General features: G+C 40.4%; 1 protein-coding gene across 2 annotated transcripts in view; it reads left to right on the top strand.

Annotated features, from left to right (window-relative positions):
* Positions 1 to 2,700: 2,700 nt before the first annotated feature.
* The window catches only part of SESN1 (sestrin 1), a 78,903-nt gene continuing 61,651 nt past the window's right edge, over positions 2,701 to 19,952 (top strand). Inside the window, exon 1 of one of the 2 annotated variants that reach the window (XM_057413155.1) lies at positions 2,701 to 3,246. In XM_057413155.1, coding sequence (XP_057269138.1) covers positions 2,965 to 3,246 — 282 coding nt within the window. In that variant the 5' untranslated portion in view covers positions 2,701 to 2,964. The remainder of the gene's footprint in view (positions 3,247 to 19,952) is intronic. The other variant, XM_057413156.1, reaches the window with a different exon arrangement.

Raw genomic sequence — 19,952 nt, 5'->3', positions numbered from 1 at the left:
AAATAATTCTGCTGTTGCATATGGCTGTAGAAGTTCTTATCTAGTTAAAAAAAAAGGGAAGTTGATAAATCATCAAGGAAGGAAATACTGAGGTTTAAAACAGCCGCAAATTTGTTTTTTGTCAGCTTATCATTTTAGAAACTCAAATGCAGTAATTCTGGATGAGTTGCCAGATTGTTTCCTTCATAATTCTGCCTTTCTGTTATCCATTCTTTAGGGATCAAAAACAAGCATATTAACCTCAGTCAGCGAACACACAAATCAAACAAACACATTCCCCTAACTTCAGGCTCTGATTAATTCTACTGGTAGCCTTTGACCTTGATTTCCACATTTCTTGCAGCACATACAGAAGCTTGACCTGGTATTGGAAAACTGCAGAGATTTTGTTTGGAAAAAATAAAGCCACCTCCATCTCCATTACCAAGTACTACATTAAAATCTATAAAACAAAGGGCTGAAATCTGAAGCTTAGGCCTTGGAGCCAGTTTCACAATCTGTTTCCTGTAGCCAGAGTTCATTTGCAGCCTGTGGAAAAAACAACTTCTAAAAGATAAAAGGCTCTGCCGTGACTTTCAATCAATCTTAGCATTCAGTGTGGGAATTTAGCTGTACCAAAGTCTAATACCAGTGCTTCAGTTATGATTCTAGTTGACCTTATTTATCTCAGATGTACGCAGCCATTGCCAGAGACACCCCACAAGTGCAAACTTATCATGCGAAAAAGATCTATCCAACTTCTGAAGACCAAGATTAACATACAAATAAAGCAAGCACACATGACATGCCTATTCACAGGAAAACTAGGAGACCATGACGAGTGACGACAGAACGGGACAGGAAACTGAAATCGTAGCTGATGTAAAAACATAAAAGGCACTGGCAGAATTATTTTCTTTGAACCCATCAGTTACGATGGGTGGAGGCCTTGAGTGCTTAGAGAAGTCAAGACTCACATTTATTAGAGGTAGTGATGATTTCAGTAGATATGTTGTTCACAAGGGTGCCAAAGGCCTACAGGAAGCAGCTGCACGAAGCAGTCCAGGCCTGTCCATGCTGCCAAACAAGGGCAATGCAGACTACTCGTAGAAAAGATTTTATGGAAAAAAGAGATTGTTCTTCCTTGAAAGGTTCAGGTAATGACAGAATGACACTTATTTTTCAAGCTTTAGAGGAACAGTGCCAGAAAAAAAAAAAACAAACGAATGTCAGATGAAGAAACCAGATTCTTTAAAGCTGTTCATGGGTGGTGTTGGTGAGTCTGTCCAGGTGCTGTTCCTGGACTCAGAAACGTGTCATTTAGTGGTATGTGAGTTGCTGCTTCTCCATCTAACTTCAGTTTTGAGATTTAAATTTTAGAGCAGGAAATGTGTACCTGAGATGTCTGAAAGAATTCTGCAAGATCCTGTAGGCCTAATTTCTGTTTCCAATTTCCTTGCAAGCATTCTTTTGCGTTTCAGTATACTCAGAATTATGGGTTTATGATTGCTTTCATGTGACAGCTGCAAACAGGTGGTTTTGCCTTTGTTTCCTTCTCCTCTCTGCTGAGGTGAATTGGATCAAGGAAGTGATTTGGCTGAAAATTAACCTTATCAAAAAAGCACCTTTTTACCCTGCAGGAAAAGCAAGGGAAACACCAACTGTTTGGTGGTAGATTACTTAATCATAGAACGGCTGAGGTTGGCAGGGACCTCTGAGGGCAATCTGGTCCAACCTCCCTGCTCAAGCCACCTACAGCTGGTTGCCCAGGGCCATGTCCAGGGCATAGACTTCCGAATATCCCCAAGGATGGAGACTCCACAACCTCTCTAGGCAACTGTTCATGGTTCACACAGGGTTCAGTCATCCTCACAGCAGAAAAACTGTTTAAACTGTTTGCTTTAGTTCAGAGGGAACCTCCTGTGTTTCAGCTTGTGCCCACTGCTTCTGGTCCTGTCAGGGACAAAAGCCTAGCTTCATTCTCTTTGCAACCCCCTTCATGGATTAATATACATGGATGAGAGCTCCACAGCATGTTTACTTAGGCTACACCAAAGGCTTCTGCTGAAGCCCACACCTGACAAGGCTCTGCAGTGGCTCGAACCACGCGTCTGCTGAAGTTTTTGCCAATGCAAATTTCTGAGGCAAGCCCACCACCGGCACTGCTTTACTCCTGGCTGCTGCCGGCCAGATATCTCCTCTCGATCACCTGTTGCGGTGCAACACACACAAAACGAAGCACCACCACGGACACCGCCTCTGCGGAAACGGCGGCGACCGCTCTCTCCTACCCTCCCTCGGCACCCTCAAGCGCTGACACCGGGAGCCGGTGGCAGCTTCGGGTCGGGTCGGGCCCGCTGCGCACTGCCCGCCGGGACGCGTAGTTCTCCACGTCGGGCGCAGGGCCGCCCTTTGGCCGGACTACACATCCCAACACCCCCTTCCGGAGCGGCTGCTCCCCGCTGCGATTGGGCTGCCGGCAGCGAGTGCTGAAAGGTGGTTGGCGGGTGGTCACATCCGTCATGTGTGTTCCTGGCCATCCCTCTCTGCCCCCTCCCCGCTCCGGGTGAGGGGTTTGTTGGGGGTCTGTGGCGGTCCGGCCCCGGTGGGGAGGTTTGAGGGGGCCGCCCCGCGGCGGAGAGGCAGGGCTGGGGCCGTCCCCTTCCCTCCATGCCTGGGGCGGGAAGGAGGAGCCGCCGGCCCCGCGGGGTGGTGGCTGCCCCGCTCCCCGCCGGGAGAGGTGAAGCGCCAGCGGCGTTGTTCGCTCGGCAGCCCCGGCGTCGGTGGCCGGCGGTTGGCGCGGGCGCCGGCCGGGGCTGACGGAGTTCCCTCCCGCTCTGCTCCTATGCGGTGCAGGCAGAGGTCTCTCCTTTCGCCGCCGTGTTTGTCGTCTCTGTGGGCAGGTTGGCTGCTGCCGGGAGACCGCCATGGAGCGGCCGCGTCGGGGCTGCTGAGAAGGCGTTGGGGAAGCAGCCCGGCGGCCCCATGGAGGAGCGGGAAGGTGAGGTGCGCTGGGACGGGCTGTGCAGCCGCGACGCTGCCACCCGCGGCGCCGCCTTGGACACCATCGGGCAAGACGTTCTCCGCCGTAGCGAGACCATCGCTCCTGTGGCGGCGGTGCCGCCTACCCGGGCCGCCGACGGGCTCCTGGTTCCCGCCGCCCGCGACGGGCTGAGCGAGGTGCTGGCCCGCCTGCTCATGCTCTCCAAGCGCTGCCCCTTCCCCGACGTGAGAGAGAAGAGCGAGGCGATCCTCAGCAGGGTGCAGGTAAGCATGACAAACCCCACGTCCGCCGTGGGACTGGGCACTCTTGGCTTTCAGCTGTGCAAAGAGGTTGGCGTCTGACCCAGGCTGGTCAGATTTATTCGTGCAGTAATACATTCTAAATGCCCCCCTTCTCTTCTCCTTCCTTCGCGAAGAAACATTTGGAAAAACATTAAAAAGCGGAGGGGAAGCGTCAAGTTTTTGAGTGTAATCCCGCGGAGAGGATTTAGCGATGAAAGGCTGGAAAGTAGCTGGTCTTTGGGGCATCCCGAAGGGAGCGCTAAAATAAGAACTGTAGTGCTCTAGTTTTGGTCTGTATGACCAGTGTTGTGATGTGACCAGTTTGCTTTAAGACAAAAGCAGGAAAGATTTGGGTATAAACGTTCGAGGTGGTCAATTACAAATGTAAATCGGTATGGGAAGTTTTCTAGCTTTTAAAAGCTGTGTCAACTTACAGACTGTTAAGGCAGAGCGTGTCAAAATTCCCTTTTTGTTGTTTATTAATAAATATTTTCTCCACTGGAGTCGGTAATATCAAAAATATTTTGTTTATAGCTTGTAGGCTGTCTGTCCAATAGAGGATTACATTTACTGACCTTTTATGCTAACAAAAATAAATGTTACTTTGTACTCTTCCACTGTTACAGTCTAATTATAGTTACTTGCATTGTAGCTCTCTTGCTCACCTAAAGTTTTTGTGCCGGTTTTGAAATTCTGATGAACGGCTTGTATCAACGGGTCCCCAACACTGCCAACAATACCACTTACTGCAGAGTAGGAAAAGGAAATTCTGGTATCTCTTAATCACAAGTGGATACATAGGGCTGTTCTCAGAGTTAACTGATTCCCACTGTTGTACTTTTTCTCCCTGAATATTAGCAGGTTTAATACAGGGGAATCTAAGGGAAAAATAAAATATATAAAACCATTATGAATATATTATATACAATGTACACAAATATGTATTAAATATAAAACATTAGATATACTAATATATATAAGAATACATGTATATAAGTATTTTAAAGGAACTTGAGATGGATAGATTCATATTTGGTCTGTCCTACTTTGAAGTGGTTCAGAGAAAATCTGAAAATCAGGTTTGGATTTTTGAAGCTGAGAAAGACAAAATAAACAGCCTAACTTTTCAGTAGTGTGCAATATGATATGTACAGTATAATTTAATTTATTTTATACAGTTTGGGCTGTATTGGGGCATTTTCCTCAAAGCAGATTTTGCCAGTAGAAGCTATAAACACAATATATGGTTTGTGTGAAAGTCTTGACAGCTGTACTGCGTTTCTTTAAAAAGCCCAAGCCAACAGAACAAAAAGACCAAAAGAAGAAGAAGCAAACAAAAACTTTAAGTTGAAAACTTAATCTGGCACTTTTGCATCAGCATCTTCCCTATTAAGGGTTCAACTGAGAAGTGAGCCCATTACCAGTGAGAATGAGTCAGTGGAACAGACTGCTAAGGGAAGACTTGTCCTTATCAGGCACAAGTCATCAGAGCCTATTCAAAGGCCGAGCAGGTGGTGATCTCTCACATAACTCTTGGAGGAGGTCAGAATACATGATCTAATGACTCCCTTTTCAGGTTTTTATATATGAAGTTACTGGCATGTTCAACTATTAGGCTTGTTTAGGAACTTTGTTACTAGCTTTTTTTTTAAAATAGGTCAAAAAGTTCTGGCAGTAAAGAAGTCCATCTTGATACAGCAATTTCAAATCCCATGGTCATACCTGGTTTGATTAATGAAACTAAATGGCAAAGATATAATAAATATAAAACCAATTGTGTACACACCAACTGCAATAAAGGTTTAACAACAAGTTAAGCAAAATAAAATGAAATACATCATTACCTTAAGAAAAATCTTTAAAAACTGCTTTTGTAACTTTTCTCTTTAGGGAGTAGATCTAAGAGAGAAGTATTGTGTATTCTTTGAATATAGAGTGGCAAGTTTTAGTTTTTATAGCTGTACTCATAAACGAAAATTTTCATTGTAATCTTTGGATCCGTATTTGTGGAAGAAATAATCCCATCCAAGTATTCCATTTTGGATGCTGTGGACTACTGTCAGGCGTGAAATGGTTTTCTGTTGATTTCATGGCCAAGAGGAATTTTATTCAGATCTCTGCAATGAAGATGGTGGATAAAGCAAACTATTAAATTAAATATAATTATCGCACAGAACACATGGCCTTCAGCAGTGATTCTAAAGGTAAATAGCTTAGTAACATTATAAAAATGTGAAATTCTATTCAGCACAGTATGAGTACTTAAAGGACTGACTTGTTCTACCTTATCTCCCTGTTTTGGAATACAAAACAATCTTCAAGTTCATAGCAATATGTACCATTATGTCTAAACCTTACTGTCTTCCAAGTTATTCAATGACATAGAGGCCAGAGCAGGAGAGACAACTCTGAACCCAAAGATTCTCCTAGGAACTGGTCGTGCCCTCCTCCTCTGTCCTGTGGGATGGTCCAACTCGGAGTGGTCATCTGTGCTTAGACTGACACCCCACATCCTATGAAATGGAGAACTGTAAAATGTGCTTTCTTCATCTTTCTGCCCTGCATCCAGGATAGGTCAGTGAGGAAATTAAAAAACTGAATTTTCCATGTGGTCTGACAGCTGTTTCTGGGGCTACTGTTTCTTTCTGGGGCTACTGCCCTCTTGTCTGTTGAGCTAAATAAATAATATTGCATGAGCAACTATGCTGCTGGTGTTTTTGCAGCTTTGTGTCTGGAGCAAGGTGGTACAATGCCTTATGTGGCTGGTGTAAGCTGCAGGCTTGGTGGCAGCCTCTGTCAGCACAGCATACCTCTAAGCCTGTCTTTGCTGTGGTCTCTTTTTTTGGAGAAAAATTCCTCTGGAATATGGTGGAATCCTAAGTGTGCAACTTCTTTGCTGTTAATAAATAGTAGTATTAATGCCATTATTAACAAATAGTAATGCCTGGTATTACTTCCAATACTACCATAGTATAAAAATCTATAAAAATAAATTATTGCTTAATGTAAATTCCCATTGTTTTGACCTGTATTGAGGATAATGAGTTTCTTATTGCAGGCTATATATATAATAATATTTTTCTTACCCTAAGAAAATATATCTCTCAGTTAGATTCGACAAGTTGTTTTTGTAAGAATTATTACAAAGACAGTATCAGCAAACTAGTCCCAAGCCCTCTTGTTCCTAATTGAAACTTTCCTGCTTTTATTAATAACAGTGAGGTTGCTGAGGACCACATATCTATATAGATACTTCAACAGCAATGCTTTAACCAAGTGAAAAGAGTTTGAATGTTTGCATATGAAAATACTTTGAGTATTTTTTTGAGCTAAACCCCCAAATATATATCATAGCTTTTTGATAACTTCTAGCACATGTGGTATTTTGCACGCATTTATAGCATATTGTTTATGACCTTGCAGAACAGCAGGCCATTCCACCTAGCATGCTAAGTGTCTGCACATTAACACATATATGGGAAATGAACAGCAGCGGAAGGTCTTAACATGTGTTCATTAAAAATATTCTGAGCAGCCTCAATCAGATCAAGTAGATGTATATGACTGGAATATAAATACATGGTGTATGTCAGTAGCTGGAGAAGAATCATTGATAGTTTGAGATCTGCTACTTAAAATCTCATAACTATCCAATGTCTTTTGGTAAAGGCTGAGCAGATCATACTGCTCTGCTGAAGTGAGTAAATTGATAAAAATAGTCTTTTAGGTTAACAAAGAGAATGCATAGATGGAAGACAGGTTCTGCAGGATTGACAGGATGCTAAACTGCATAGGAAAAAGAAAGATGACAGATCAGTAAAATAAAACCCACAAATGTCAAAAAGCTCAGAATTTGGCATGGAAAGCTTGACTGGGGCCAAATATAAGGAAGAAAGAAACTGGTCTCAACCTCTTTGAGAAGTACTGTAATAGTACCAGACACTTTCACTGGGGGGAAAAATTAGTAATGAAAAAGACTGTTGCTCTCTATTGATCTCTTAATTGACATAAACACTAGAAACATACAGGAAATGGGAACCAGTGTTTGGCTGAAGATGCACACAAAGTGTATGAAGATGCATGAACAAAACTGGAACAGTCAAATAATGAGGTGTAGCTAAAAGGGATATTGGAAAAAAGCAAGAAATAAAAGATCCACATGTTAATGGATTAACGGACAATGCTGAGGTGATTAAAATGTTCTCTGAAATGATTAATCCAGCCATTGTAGTTAACAGTCATGATACTCTCCTAGGCAAGGGGGGGAAAAACCTGTGGGTTGCTTGGATAAACAAGATTTTCAGTCTGTTAGGGCCTGATGAAACTCGTTATGAGGTGCTTAAAAAAAAAACCAAACAAGAACCAAACAGAAAAATAAAACAGACAAACAAACAAAAAACCCCAAACCCCAAAACAACTATCTGAAGCAATCTCATATAGTGGATAGCAATTTCAAGATAGTGAAGTAGCAGACGCAAAAAGAATAATGGTGCATACCTCTTCAGTATGGGATAAAAGGCATGGGATGAAGAAGAAACTGATGTTTTTTAACTTTAGCGCAAAGAAAAATACTGGAGCAGTGATGAAACACTCTTTTAGTGCCTAGAAAAAGAAGTTGAGCAACAGCCAGAACAGACATATTCAAGATACATTATTTTAAATCCAGCATTTCTTTTATTTCTATGGTGGAGTAACAGGCCTTGTGGTACAGAGAGATGCTATAACATTAATATTTTGATATACTGGGGTCCTCAATGTTCACACAGTATTCTCATTAACAAGCTAAGAAATTATGATCTAGAAACTACTGTGCAGCGAGCAAACTTAGCTGGAAAACTATCCTCAGAGAGTAAACAAGGTCAGGTAACAAGTGCTTGGTACAGACTCTACAAGGTCTTGTCCAGCATGATCTTGATTAACAAAGGTTTGCACTTGTTGAATTGCAGATTACAAGCTGGGAGGGAGAGTAAGAATACTGGAGAGCAGCCATAGAATTTGAAGTTAATGGTTAATGAGAGCTTGGATCACATCTTCTAGACCTCTGTTTTTTTTTCTGAAGGAAGTCTGAAGAAAAGTGGTGGTGGTATGGTCAGCTAAAAAAGAGGCTAACATATTATGTTCCAAATAAATGGGGGATGGAGGGGATGAAAAGACTGCTGCAAAAAGGAAAGAAACTAGAATGAATATTGATCTGAATTCCAGCAAGACTTGGGTTAGACATTTGTAGCAAAATTTCATGGCTTAGGATAGTAAGGCAATGGCATAGGCTATCCAGTCATGTTCATCACTAGAATCCTTGTCTAAACTGTTCATAAACATCAGGCAGGAGTGATATGCTTATTTGATCTCTCCCTGGGAAAGGCAGAACATCGCTGACTGGATGATATTTCCTTCCAGCCTCTTTTCCTGTGTTTTGTGTTGATAACTGCTTGGAAGGACTAAGTGCTTTCTTTCCCTTTGATCTCTTGAGACTGTATTTACCCAATATGTAGCACTGGAACCTGTGTTCTATAACTGCTGTCTCTTTCTGAAAAGCAGCAGGTGGGCTGGGGAGGACTTTGAGTACCCTCTTGTTTTCTTAGGCCTGCTGGTCTAGTGGATAAATGTAACAGAATCCCATAGTTTGCAGAGGGCTGTATGGCGAGTAACAAGAGGGGTCATGTCAGCAGCCAATTATTATTATGACCTTTGGGTACTACCTGTGACCTCGGCTTGTTTGCCAGGGGACATGGAGTGGAATACCCTTACCTTTTGTAATTCTGGCAAAATACTTGTATGGTTTTAAATTAAATGAGCATCCAGAAAGGATAGGAAGACATGTTAAAATGTGACATGGGAAGTCACAGCCAGAGCAAACATCCTGTCCTCTTCCTCCACCACAGTGTGTGGGACAAATAAAGCCTCTATGAGGAGAGGAGGTAGTAATTCGCTTGTGCATGTCCATAAAGGATAAAATAGAAGTTACTTTTCTGTTTCATTGCTAGATTTTCTCACAATGGAGTTTAGTTTCTCTTTGCTTTATCTATGCTCCACGTGTGAGCTCTGTGGTGCATGCTTTTTAAGAGCAATAAGAATGAAACTCAGATAGGGTCCTTACTCTCAAATGGTTTATTTTGATTAGTCCAGTATTATAGGAGTCTGGCTAACTTTCCAGATCTTTAGCCTGCTTTTGGCATAATCTGTGATAAATGACCTCCTAACTGTCTTTTTAGCTTTCCTGCACAACGGAAGTAACTTTCTTTAGTGAACTAGGAATCTGTAACTAGGCAGATCTGTTAGGTTGGGGGATTTTTCTGAGTTAATTTGACTGGGTCCTAATGTGTGACAGTGATGTTCCCCTGTGATGCCTACTGTTGATCAGTCATCGTGTGTCTCAGATGAAATTTATAGTCTATTCAAGCCTATGAATTCCAGTATGCTGTTCTCACTGGTGGTGGCGAATCTGATCCATCTGGAAGTTGACTAGTCTCCTTACGCAATGCAAATAGCGAATTCTTTTCTGCTTCCCATAGCAATGTTATGTAAAGTGAATAAAGACCTCTCTTTTATTTTTTCTTCCTTATTGTGAGGTCACTTCAGAGCAGAAGTGTGTTCTGTCTCTTCGAGCCATTAGGTGGAATGGGTTTATTAAGTAGTGTAGGGTGCTCCCTTCAAAGGCCACACGTCATTGAGAGATTGCCAATTTAAAAAAATTTGTTACGGTGGTTTTTTTGTTGTTGTTCAGATACTCTTATTCTTAATATTAGGAGAGCTACCGATGTGATGACATGATGCGCTTAAGTGATCAGTCTTATTTAAAGCTTCTGCCAGACTACAAAAATAATTGCTTCTCTGCAGTATTTATTGTAAACATGTTTTGATGATGGGTCAATATCACATGTGTTGGGGTGAGGCTGGCTGGAGAAGTTAAGGAAGAAGACTTAATCTTGACATGTCAGGGAATGTTCTGAGCAGGGTTGTGAACATATTTTTAAAAAAAAAGACAAACTTGAGTTGTCAGTAGTCTTTAGATTTCCCTATCTGTCTGCTCCCTCCTTCAGCCTACTTAGAATCATAGAGTCATAGAATCGTTAGGGTTGGAAAGGACCCTAAGATCATCTAGTTCCAACCCCCCTGCCGTGGGCCGGGACACCTTACGCTAAATCATATCACCCAGGGCCTTGTCCAGCCTGGCCTTGAACACTGCCAGGGATGGAGCATTCACAACCTCCCTGGGAAACCTATTCCAGTGCCTCACCACCCTAACAGGAAAGAATTTCCTTCTTATATCCAACCTAAACTTCCCCTGTTTAAGTTTTAACCCATTACCCCTTGTTCTGTCACTACACCTTTCTGAAGGTTTCAGTCTGTTAGTTGAGAGAGATGAAGGGAAAATTTCTTTCATTGAGCTTGTCAACTGCAGAATTGCTTGACCTTGAGAACATTTTGGTTGGAATAAAGGGTTGCTTGAAAACAGAGGGTTCTTAAAATTATGTGTAGTAAGATAGCTGAGTCGCTCCTAATGCCGGTTCTGTGTTTGGAGCCTTTCCATAAATTTCCATGCTAGCTGTATGCCATTCGTGTATGGAAATGAGCATTGCTTAGTCAACATTTTCTTATGGTTATTTGGGGTAACATAATTTATGGGTTTATGTGATTCTGATGATTGATTTTTGAGAACATCATAACTAGAATTTTTACTTTTAAAAGAAACAAAGAATGAAGCACACATTTGATAATGTGGCTGCATTGATTTTTATTTTTTACTTCATAGAAATGTTTTAAACTGAAGAAATGGAACACAAACATTTCCTAATCTCTTACTGTTTATTAATGTGGTAAGCAGCTGTAGGATGTGCATTAGTGGCTTACATGAAAACAAAAGGTTTGTTTCCTGATTTTTTTTTTTTCCATAGGAGCTAATATCTAGAAATCTACAGAAACAAGAAATGCTTCAGCTTGAATGCATTTTGTAAATAACAGCATCTGTTCTGATCTAACAGTTGCTGAATCACACCAGCTCTGGTTTAGATTATTTTATTCTGCCTCTCTTTCTAGAGGTAATTCTAAAAGTTGGCTGTTCTTTCAAACTTGTAGCTGGAGATGATCCCTTCCAGTCTCATGTATTGCAGTGTCAATTTAGTCCCTTATCTTAAATTATTTTTCTCACTCTGATAATAATGGCGTATGGGTAGCAGGGTTTTTTCCCCTCTCTGCATCGATTTTGATAAAAGTTCTGCTCTGCTTTCAGTTGCCAAAAAAACCAATGTTTTTCTATTTTCTAAAAAAAAAAAATAAAATCTCACTATTTGTTTTTCCTATTTAGTATATAAATAACTGTCTTCCTTTTGGGCCATGCATTTGGATGCTTTTTGCTAACATAAGGGGAAATTTTATGCATCTTTAGAAGTTCAAAGTGAAAACCACTAAGAATTTGGAAGGGTTTAGAAATTAGCATGCAATAAGCCCAATATTAAGTAAAAAAAAAAAAAAAAAAAAGGAATTCTAGGTAGTGTAAAATACATCTTCCATTAGCTTGACCAAAACACATTGTTTAAAAGAAAATTATACTGTCCTACTGTGACAAGTGCGAAGTGATCATTGAAGAAATACTTGCTGTTTTGTCATCATACTCTTGACATTTTCTCCAGGTCAGGGTTTCTCCTTTTAAAATAAACATAGTGGAAAAGTACTGAATATACCATTGTGGGACAGAAAAACAGTTTTGAAAGCTTGAGTATATTTTCCCGTGGATACTGAGTGTTTAAATTTCCAAAAATATGGTTTGCTGTCAGTATGGTTTTCTATTCCAGTAAGTTGTTTACAGTTTAAGGGGGGAGGAAAGGGGGAAGCTTAGCTCTCTCTCCAGAAATCAAGTGAAACATGGAAATCTTCACTTGGAGCTGTATACATGAATTAAATCCAAAAAGTTAAGTGTTTTTTTTTTTTTCTTGTTTACCACTTTCATGATGTTTCCAATTACTTTGACTTCATTTTTTTTCTTTGTGTTTTCTTCTGGAAAGCTTATGTTAGATTGCTGCCAAAAGCTGGGTTGGGAAGGTGAACTGGTTTAGTTATATTTAAACCTAGTAAACAATTAACCATTTTCCTTACTCCAGCATTATGTAGAAACCAAGCTTGTTCTTTCAAGTCGTTTTGGGTCAAAAGTATCACCCAGTGTTGTGTATTAGTGCCTGAATCTTACCCAAAAATATACCGGGCTGGTATTTTAAAAATAGAGGTGATGCTAGAACACATACTGCTACTTATGTAATCTGATGTAAGTCTTCCTTCTGTGCAACTATAAGAATTTACTTTCAATCCAGTCATAGTGCTAAAGGAAAGCAAAGTGCTTCTGAAAACATGGGGTTGTTTTTTACTGTAAATGAATTTTAAACTGTAACTTCACTTTTCTATGCTTTCTGGAGTCAGTAATAAAATTTTTTGCAGTTGCAGGTCTTTTGTCTTTGTCAATATCTGTTTGGCTCTGTGAGCCTCTTTTGAGCTTCAAAGTAACAGCCTCTTAGTTCTGCCTGGGATATTCTTGCTTGCTATTTAATTGCTATTTGATTAAACAGTTGTTCTTCCAAAATAGGTGTTTTAGTCAAGGATTCCTTAGCTCATATAGAGTAAGCATGGAATAATACGATATTTGTTCAAAGGAGGAACAACGTTGAAAATGGAAACTTACTTGGCACTCAAAAGCCTTTCCTGTGCACTTTTTTTTTTTTTTGAGGAGGAGGGGAACCTCTTTTCTGAAAGACTTTTTTCCATTGCAGCTTGTTGCTGAGCCTCCACTGTTCCTGGGTGTTTTGGGGCAACAAAAGTTTTAGCTTTAAAATGCAGCCAGTTTGCCAACAGCACATTCCACTTAGATTAAACTGTTTGTTTGGATTTTCCATTTATTTCAGTTTTAGTTCTAATCTAGATTTGCGCTGATTTCCATGTAGAAAGCCTGAAGAGAAAAAAAAGTTTAAGAAAAACTTTCTATTTCTCTGAATTTCAAATCAATGCTGAATGCCAACTTATGTCTGTTTAACAGTACTAAATAACTGGCAGCTGCTATGCATGCAAGGATTTCTGGAGCTCATCATGTTATGAAAATAAGTCCTTATCAAAAATGGTTTGACCTAACTTCATATGTGTCCATTTTGTCCTTCCTATTTGTGTTACAAAAAAGGATTTTAAAGCATTGTAACTTTACCTGAATTACCTTTTTTTTTAAAAAAAAAAAAAGCTATGTTTATAAAAGTTGCTTATATTTACCTATAAATTAATATTTAAATAATGTTCTATAAGAAAAGCTTTATTCTGATGTTTTTATTGCTACTGTTCTGTTCAGGGTGGAGGAAAAGAAGCCAAATGGAAATGTTTTTGTCTGGCTTTTAGGAGACATACTGGTATCTTGGCTTCTAGTGTTCTGCTTTTCTAACTATTCAGAACATGGCAACTCTGCTTGGCTGATATTTTGTGGAATCTGTCAGAAGAAGAGTATGTGTAGATCCAGAAGGTCAAATGCTTCTCTTTCTTTCATTACTTGGTGTCCGATATTTCTGTTAAAGGATTCAAGTATTTGGATAAGGTTTCACTAGGAATAAAAGCAATGTTTTTTAATGCAGAAAGTACTGATTGTATTTCACAGTGTAAAATATCTTGAAATTTTAGATTCTAAAGGTAGTAGTTAACTTGTTATTGCTTATGCATTAAATGAATACCTGATACTGAAGCATAGGTTGTTTTGTGTTTTTTTCTACTTCTAGACTTAGCTAGTATGTTTGCTCACAGTGCTACAAGAGACTTGGGGGAAGTGCAGTCTTCATAGACTCTGAATTCAGGGTGAAAATCATTCATTACGTTTAGGACCAGTGGAAAATATGGCTACTTCATGGTGCTTCTAGCGCAAAAATTAATTTTATAGTGATAGGCTGTGCTGTGCTTTCTATGTATGTGGCTTACACCTATGTTCCTCCTCTCAGAGCCAGAGGTCTGCTTTAGAGGGTTCAGCAATGCAATGTCTCTCACAGATTTGTGTGTTTTGTGGAGATGTATGATTCCTGTATCTCAGATCTTCTGGGGTAGGGTAGCTACATGTCTCAAAATTAGTTCCGATAGTAATAAATCTTCATGCATGAAGATTAATCATGGTAAGATGATTAAAAAGATTCTTCTGAAAATCTCATGTGGAAGCTGAATGACTTGCTGTTCCTTCAAAAAATAGTTTCTAAAAAAATACTTTGAAAGATGTCCTTGAGGTTAAAAATCCAAAGCAATTTACAAATAATAAATTCAGATTTTAATATCAACTTCTGAACCTGTTCTTGATGGGGTTGGGAAACTGAGGATTTCTATAGGTGTACACTTTCAAATTGTCTGACTTCAGGACTTCAAAATCCTGACTTCAGGAATAAACGTGTCTTCTGAGATATAGCATCAGATTTTATGGAGGGGGCAGACCAGATGGAGGAATTGTTTTGTTTTAAGAAGTAACTTAACATATGAAGCAAGGCACAAAGTCATTCCAGTTAATGTGTTCAGTCACAAAGGAAAGATTCATGGGTTTTAATTTTTAATATTGGTAGACTTCCAAATAGATCTGTGGTGGCATATATACTTCAGTAGCAGTGTTATTTAAATAAACAGAAATGGCATTAAGGTAAAATACTGGTCAAAAATGCTTTTTTTCTTCCTGAGAAAACTTAACAGTTAAAAATTTACTTTAATTGTAGACTTGCATGACTGTGGAGGAAGAATTTGGACAAAATGGGCCTTTGAAGTGGACTGTTCAGTGCCCACACCTCAGAAATAAGACTTTAGCTTTTTCAGGTTGATTGAAACAGCTCATTTCATTGCAGCTCATCAGAAATTTCTGAGTTCTTGTAAATGCTTATTATGCAACCTGCGAATCTTTCTCTGAAGTAAATGGGCAAAATGTAGACATATCCCTAAATCCTTGTAACATCTCATCTTAATTTCAGGACTAAACGGTGTGTTGTCTAGGGAGTGTTTGGGACCTTTGTTATTCTGTACCTGTTACCTAGATGCCTCAGTGCTTACCTCTTACTGATAAACCAGAATACTGCTGCAAATCCATCATTGCAGCAATGACAACTGACTCTTCAGTGCTAGTCCCGTTTAACCCTAGTTTATAATGGCCTGTTTCAGTTGGCAGTTGTAACAGCATTTGCACTGTATTCAGAGTTGCAGTCATGGGACATCTGAAACAATATGTTTCAGTGAAAGCCTTGTGCTGAAGACATTGCTTGGGTGCAATCCAGATCATCCTTCACTAATATAACCTGTACGGTTCTGTCCTGTGTGAAGAAGTCTAGTCTCTATGTGGAGATTCTGCAGTAGCAACACCTTACATCTCTTATTTCATATTTGCACACAGAAGCTGCCAGAAAGGTACCTTGGTGGGAGATCAAATGGGTCAGATGCCAGAGTTGTAATCTGTTAGGGTGACCTTTGTTGTGTTCATCCAGTCCCTCACGCATTAGCAGTCCAGCCAAAGCAGAAATCTGTCTGGCCATGCTGGTACTTGGCATTGTCTGCAATGGCTTAAAATTTGTCTTGGTGCACTTGCTAAATAACTTGTTATTGTGGAGGGATAGGTGAGGGAGAAAGATATTTTCTTCTGAGTTACTGCAAAACATTTTCTAGATTTGCCAAGCATGTTTAAGCTGTGAATTAGTCCCTTGGATGTTACAGTCTCACCTTGGCTGCAGTGGTGCTAAACTGAATGGAACTATAAGGATCAAGCACAGTGGGCTTTGCTGTCTAGAGCTTGGCAAATTTAGAATCAAGACACATCCTCTGTCACTTGCTGCCACTGAAAATAGTTCATTTGTTGCCAGTTCTGTTAGGACTAACTGGGTATGCTATATTTTTTCCAAAAGACTTTAATTTAATTACAAAAAACCTCAGTTGTTTGTTTGTTTATTGGGGGGGGGGGGGGGTGTGGGGCTTTTGGTTTGTTTGTTTTTTTTTTTTGCTTTATATGTAGTTGGCTTAGGCAGCTATGAGGAGATACCATCAGGTATACAAATATACAAATGTATCATCATGTGAGTATTTCCATAACTTCAGCAGAAAAATTAATACTAATCTTTAAATAGTTCCTCTATATAATATTTGAATATTTGTTTACAAATAACAGAATAGACAATAGAACTAGAGGCAGGTGATCTAAGAAAAAACTCTAAATTCTAGTGAATTCTTAATTCTTACTGGAGCAAATTATAAAGCTCTAGAAATGTCTTAAAACAGTTTCTTATTTCTATCATGGTGGAAGTAAATCTAGGAGATGTGTGGGGCTGGTTATTGAATTGATTCCCCTGTACCCCTTTCTCTGTATTTGAATTTGGTTTGTGTGGCAAGGTTTTGGTAGTGGGGAAGGGGGAAGGGAGACGACATGACTACAGGGGTGGCTTCTGGGAGAAGCTGCTAGATTTTCCCCCATGTCCAACAGAGCCAATGCCATATGGCTCCAACACCAACCTGCTGCTGGCCAAGGCCAAGCCCGTGAGCGACGGTAATAAGGCCTCTGGGATAACAGAGTTAAGAAGGGGAAAAAAGCCTTGAGCAGCTGTAGTGAGAAAATGTGAGAGCAACAGCCCTGCAGACCCCAGGGTCAGTGCAGAAGAAGGGCAGGAGGTGCCAGAGCAGAGATTCCCCTGCAGACCATGCTGAGGCAGGCTGTGCCCCTGCAGTCCATGGAGGTTCACGAGGGAGCAGATCTCAACCTGCATCCCTTGGAGGACCCCACACTGGAGCAGGGGGATGCCTGAAGGAGGCTGTGACCCTGTGGGAAGCCCATGCTAGAGCAGGCTCCTGGCAGGACCTGTGGCTCCATGGAGAGAGGAGTCCACACTGGAGCAGATTTGCTGCAGGATTTGTGACCCTGTGGGGGATCCACACTGGAGCAGACCATTACTGAAGGGAAGCATCCTGTGTAAGGGGCGCACACTGGAGCAGTTCATGAAGAACTGCAGCTCATGGGAAGGACTATGTTGATGAAGTTCATGGAGGACTGTCTGCTATGGGAGGGACCCCATGCTGGAGCAGAGAAGGAGTGAGAGGAGTAGCAGAGACAACCTGTGATGAACTGATGACAACCCTCATTCCCTGTCCCCCTACACCACTGCAGGGGAGGAGTTGAGAAATTGAGAGTGAAATTGAGTCTGGGAAGAAGGAGGGGAGGGAGAGGGAGAAGGTGTTTTAAGATTTGGTTTCACTGTCTCATTATCCTACTCTGATTTGATTGTAATTTCCCCAAGTCAAGTCTTGTTTTGCCTCTGACGCTAATTGTTGAGTGATCTCCTGCTGTCCTTATCTTGATCCCTGAGCCTTTTGTTACATTTTCTCTCCCCTGTCCAGCTGAGGACAGGAGTGATACAGTGGCTTTGGTGGGCACCTAGTTTCTAGCCAGGCTCAACTAACCATGGTATTTCAGCTATTTCTTTGGTGTTATTTTAGAAAGTGAAGTTTAGAATTTGCTGGGATATAAGTGTTTGCTTGGTTGTTTCAAAGATGATCAATAAAAACTGGTTTTATGTGAAAACATGTTGCTTTTGACAAAGTGCTTGCATGGGAAGGTCTTCTCAGTAACAAGTAAAAGTCCTGTGAAGACTGCAAGAGAAAAATAGGCTTAGAATAGCCAGAAACTATGAGCATGAAGGTCTTGTATTCTAATCTGTGCTTTGCCCCTCTCACATCACTGACTTGAGAGGGCAGTTGAATAGACGAAGTTGATATTCTCAAGCAGTATAAATTTCATGCTTTTCTCTAAAGTGAAATTAATTTTCCTCAGTGCAAAAGTGCTTTATATTAAAGCCAAAGTGATGAGGAAGTTTCTAAGGCACAATGAGGTGGGATGAAGGATTTTACCCAACTAAGTAGTTGTAAATTAATTTTTAAATTAGGTGAGCTGATTTTGGTGAAGATTGAAACATGCTAAAATTATTTTGCCAATTATAATGTTCAGTATTTATCTCCTATTTCTTTTTTAGAACACTTCTAAATACATGAACTTCAGAAAACTAGTATCTGAAGGGGGCCTATAAGGATGCTGGGGAGGGACTCTTCATTGGGGACTGTAGTGATAGGACAAGGGGTAATGGGTTCAAACTTAAACAGGGGAAGTTTAGATTGGAAATAAGGAAGAAATTCTTTACTGTAAGGGTGGTGAGGCACTGGAATGGGTTGCCCAGGGAGGTTGTGAATGCTCCATCCATGGCAGGGTTCAAGGTCAGGTTGGATGAAGCCTTGGGTGGCATGATTTAGTGTGAGGTGTCCCTGCCCATGTCAGGGGGATTGGAACTAGATGATCTTAAGGTCCTTTCCAACCCTGACTGTTCTATGATTCTATGTTTATATGGCTTGTTTAAAGTTCAGCTGCTGGGATCTTTTTTTGGAGAGAGGAAAAAAATGTTATATTGTGCTATAGAAATAGCTCAGGATTTTCTTGTACCAGGAGGGCAAAGCATTTTTTCTTTATTCAGATGAAAGGTTTCGATCCCTATATCCCTTACTATGATATTAAGCATATGTATTTAATTATAACTTTGTTGTGAATTGCCTTTTTTTTATTTTACATAGAGATTTTAATTTTTACCTGGATTTGTTGTTTTAGCAATAGTTGTTTGGCCACCTACTCTCACATTTGCAGTGGAAACAGTTTATTATGGGTAGTTATGTTATTACCATCTGATGATCAAAGAACTATGGATGAAAAATAAACCAACATATTTCTTCATAAACCAACAGGTACTTCATAAAAATGTTGTGTACAACAGACAATTTTCACATTATCCTGAAAAAAATCACAACTGCTTAATGTATTTTTTACTGGGAACAGCCCTGAATTAACAGGACTGCTTGTGTGGTAAAGTCAAGCATATACGTGTTTGCGGGATTGAGGCTCTGTGCTAGCTGGTCTGTCCAAAAGCATCTTGATACCCTGCTGCATGATTCCATTTCAAAATATTATTAGTACTTCCTTTTATTATGAACAATTGTGTTTCCTCTTACAGGTTTCCTGGACCTTTTGTGGCCATAAGTTTTGCGATCTCTTTGCCAAGCTGACAGTCACAGTTGTCTCTTAATCTGTGAAGTTACATTGTGAGTACAGAAGATGTAGGAAGAAGGTTCTGAATATGCCATAATGAGCCTGGAAGCACAGTGTATTTATTTGTGTGGTGGGGTACCTTTTAGCAGGACGTAGGAGGTTAAATGTAATGTCATGTGAATGCAGGTGCAGTGTTTTCAGGACCAAATTGGCTCACTGATTGTGGGCTACGAGATGTGCCAGTTACTATAGCAGTGAATAGATAAAAAATCCATGCCAGTGCTTAGTTAATTTAGCTTAAGCAAACTTCTGCTCACTTGAACATGCTTCACAGAATTCCACATGTAAAGGGTTCGATAGCAGTCTTGAGATGACAACCTGCTACAGCTCAGCTCTGCCATGCTTCTTGGAGAAAGGACTAGCAGTTTTTTAGATCCCAGGCTATACTGGAGAAAACCATTTTCTTTGGATAGTATCCAGATCCTTTTGTTTCTAACATAGGTTTGTTTTAATGTGTAGGGGATCTAAGTGAACTGAAGCTGATGCACCCACTGCAGAAAGATGTAATGAATTTGAAGGAACACTTGGGGGAGACTTCATGTCTCAGTTTTATTTTCAGTTTTTGATTTGTTTAAATTAATGT

This window comes from Pezoporus wallicus, unplaced genomic scaffold, assembly GCF_028554395.1.
Source record: "Pezoporus wallicus isolate ANWC-B61680 ecotype Strahan unplaced genomic scaffold, APGP_CSIRO_Pwel_v1 contig_7505, whole genome shotgun sequence".
Taxonomy (NCBI): domain Eukaryota; kingdom Metazoa; phylum Chordata; class Aves; order Psittaciformes; family Psittacidae; genus Pezoporus; species Pezoporus wallicus.
The sequence above is the reverse complement of the archived record's forward strand: the minus strand, read 5'-3'. Positions and strand labels throughout refer to the sequence as shown.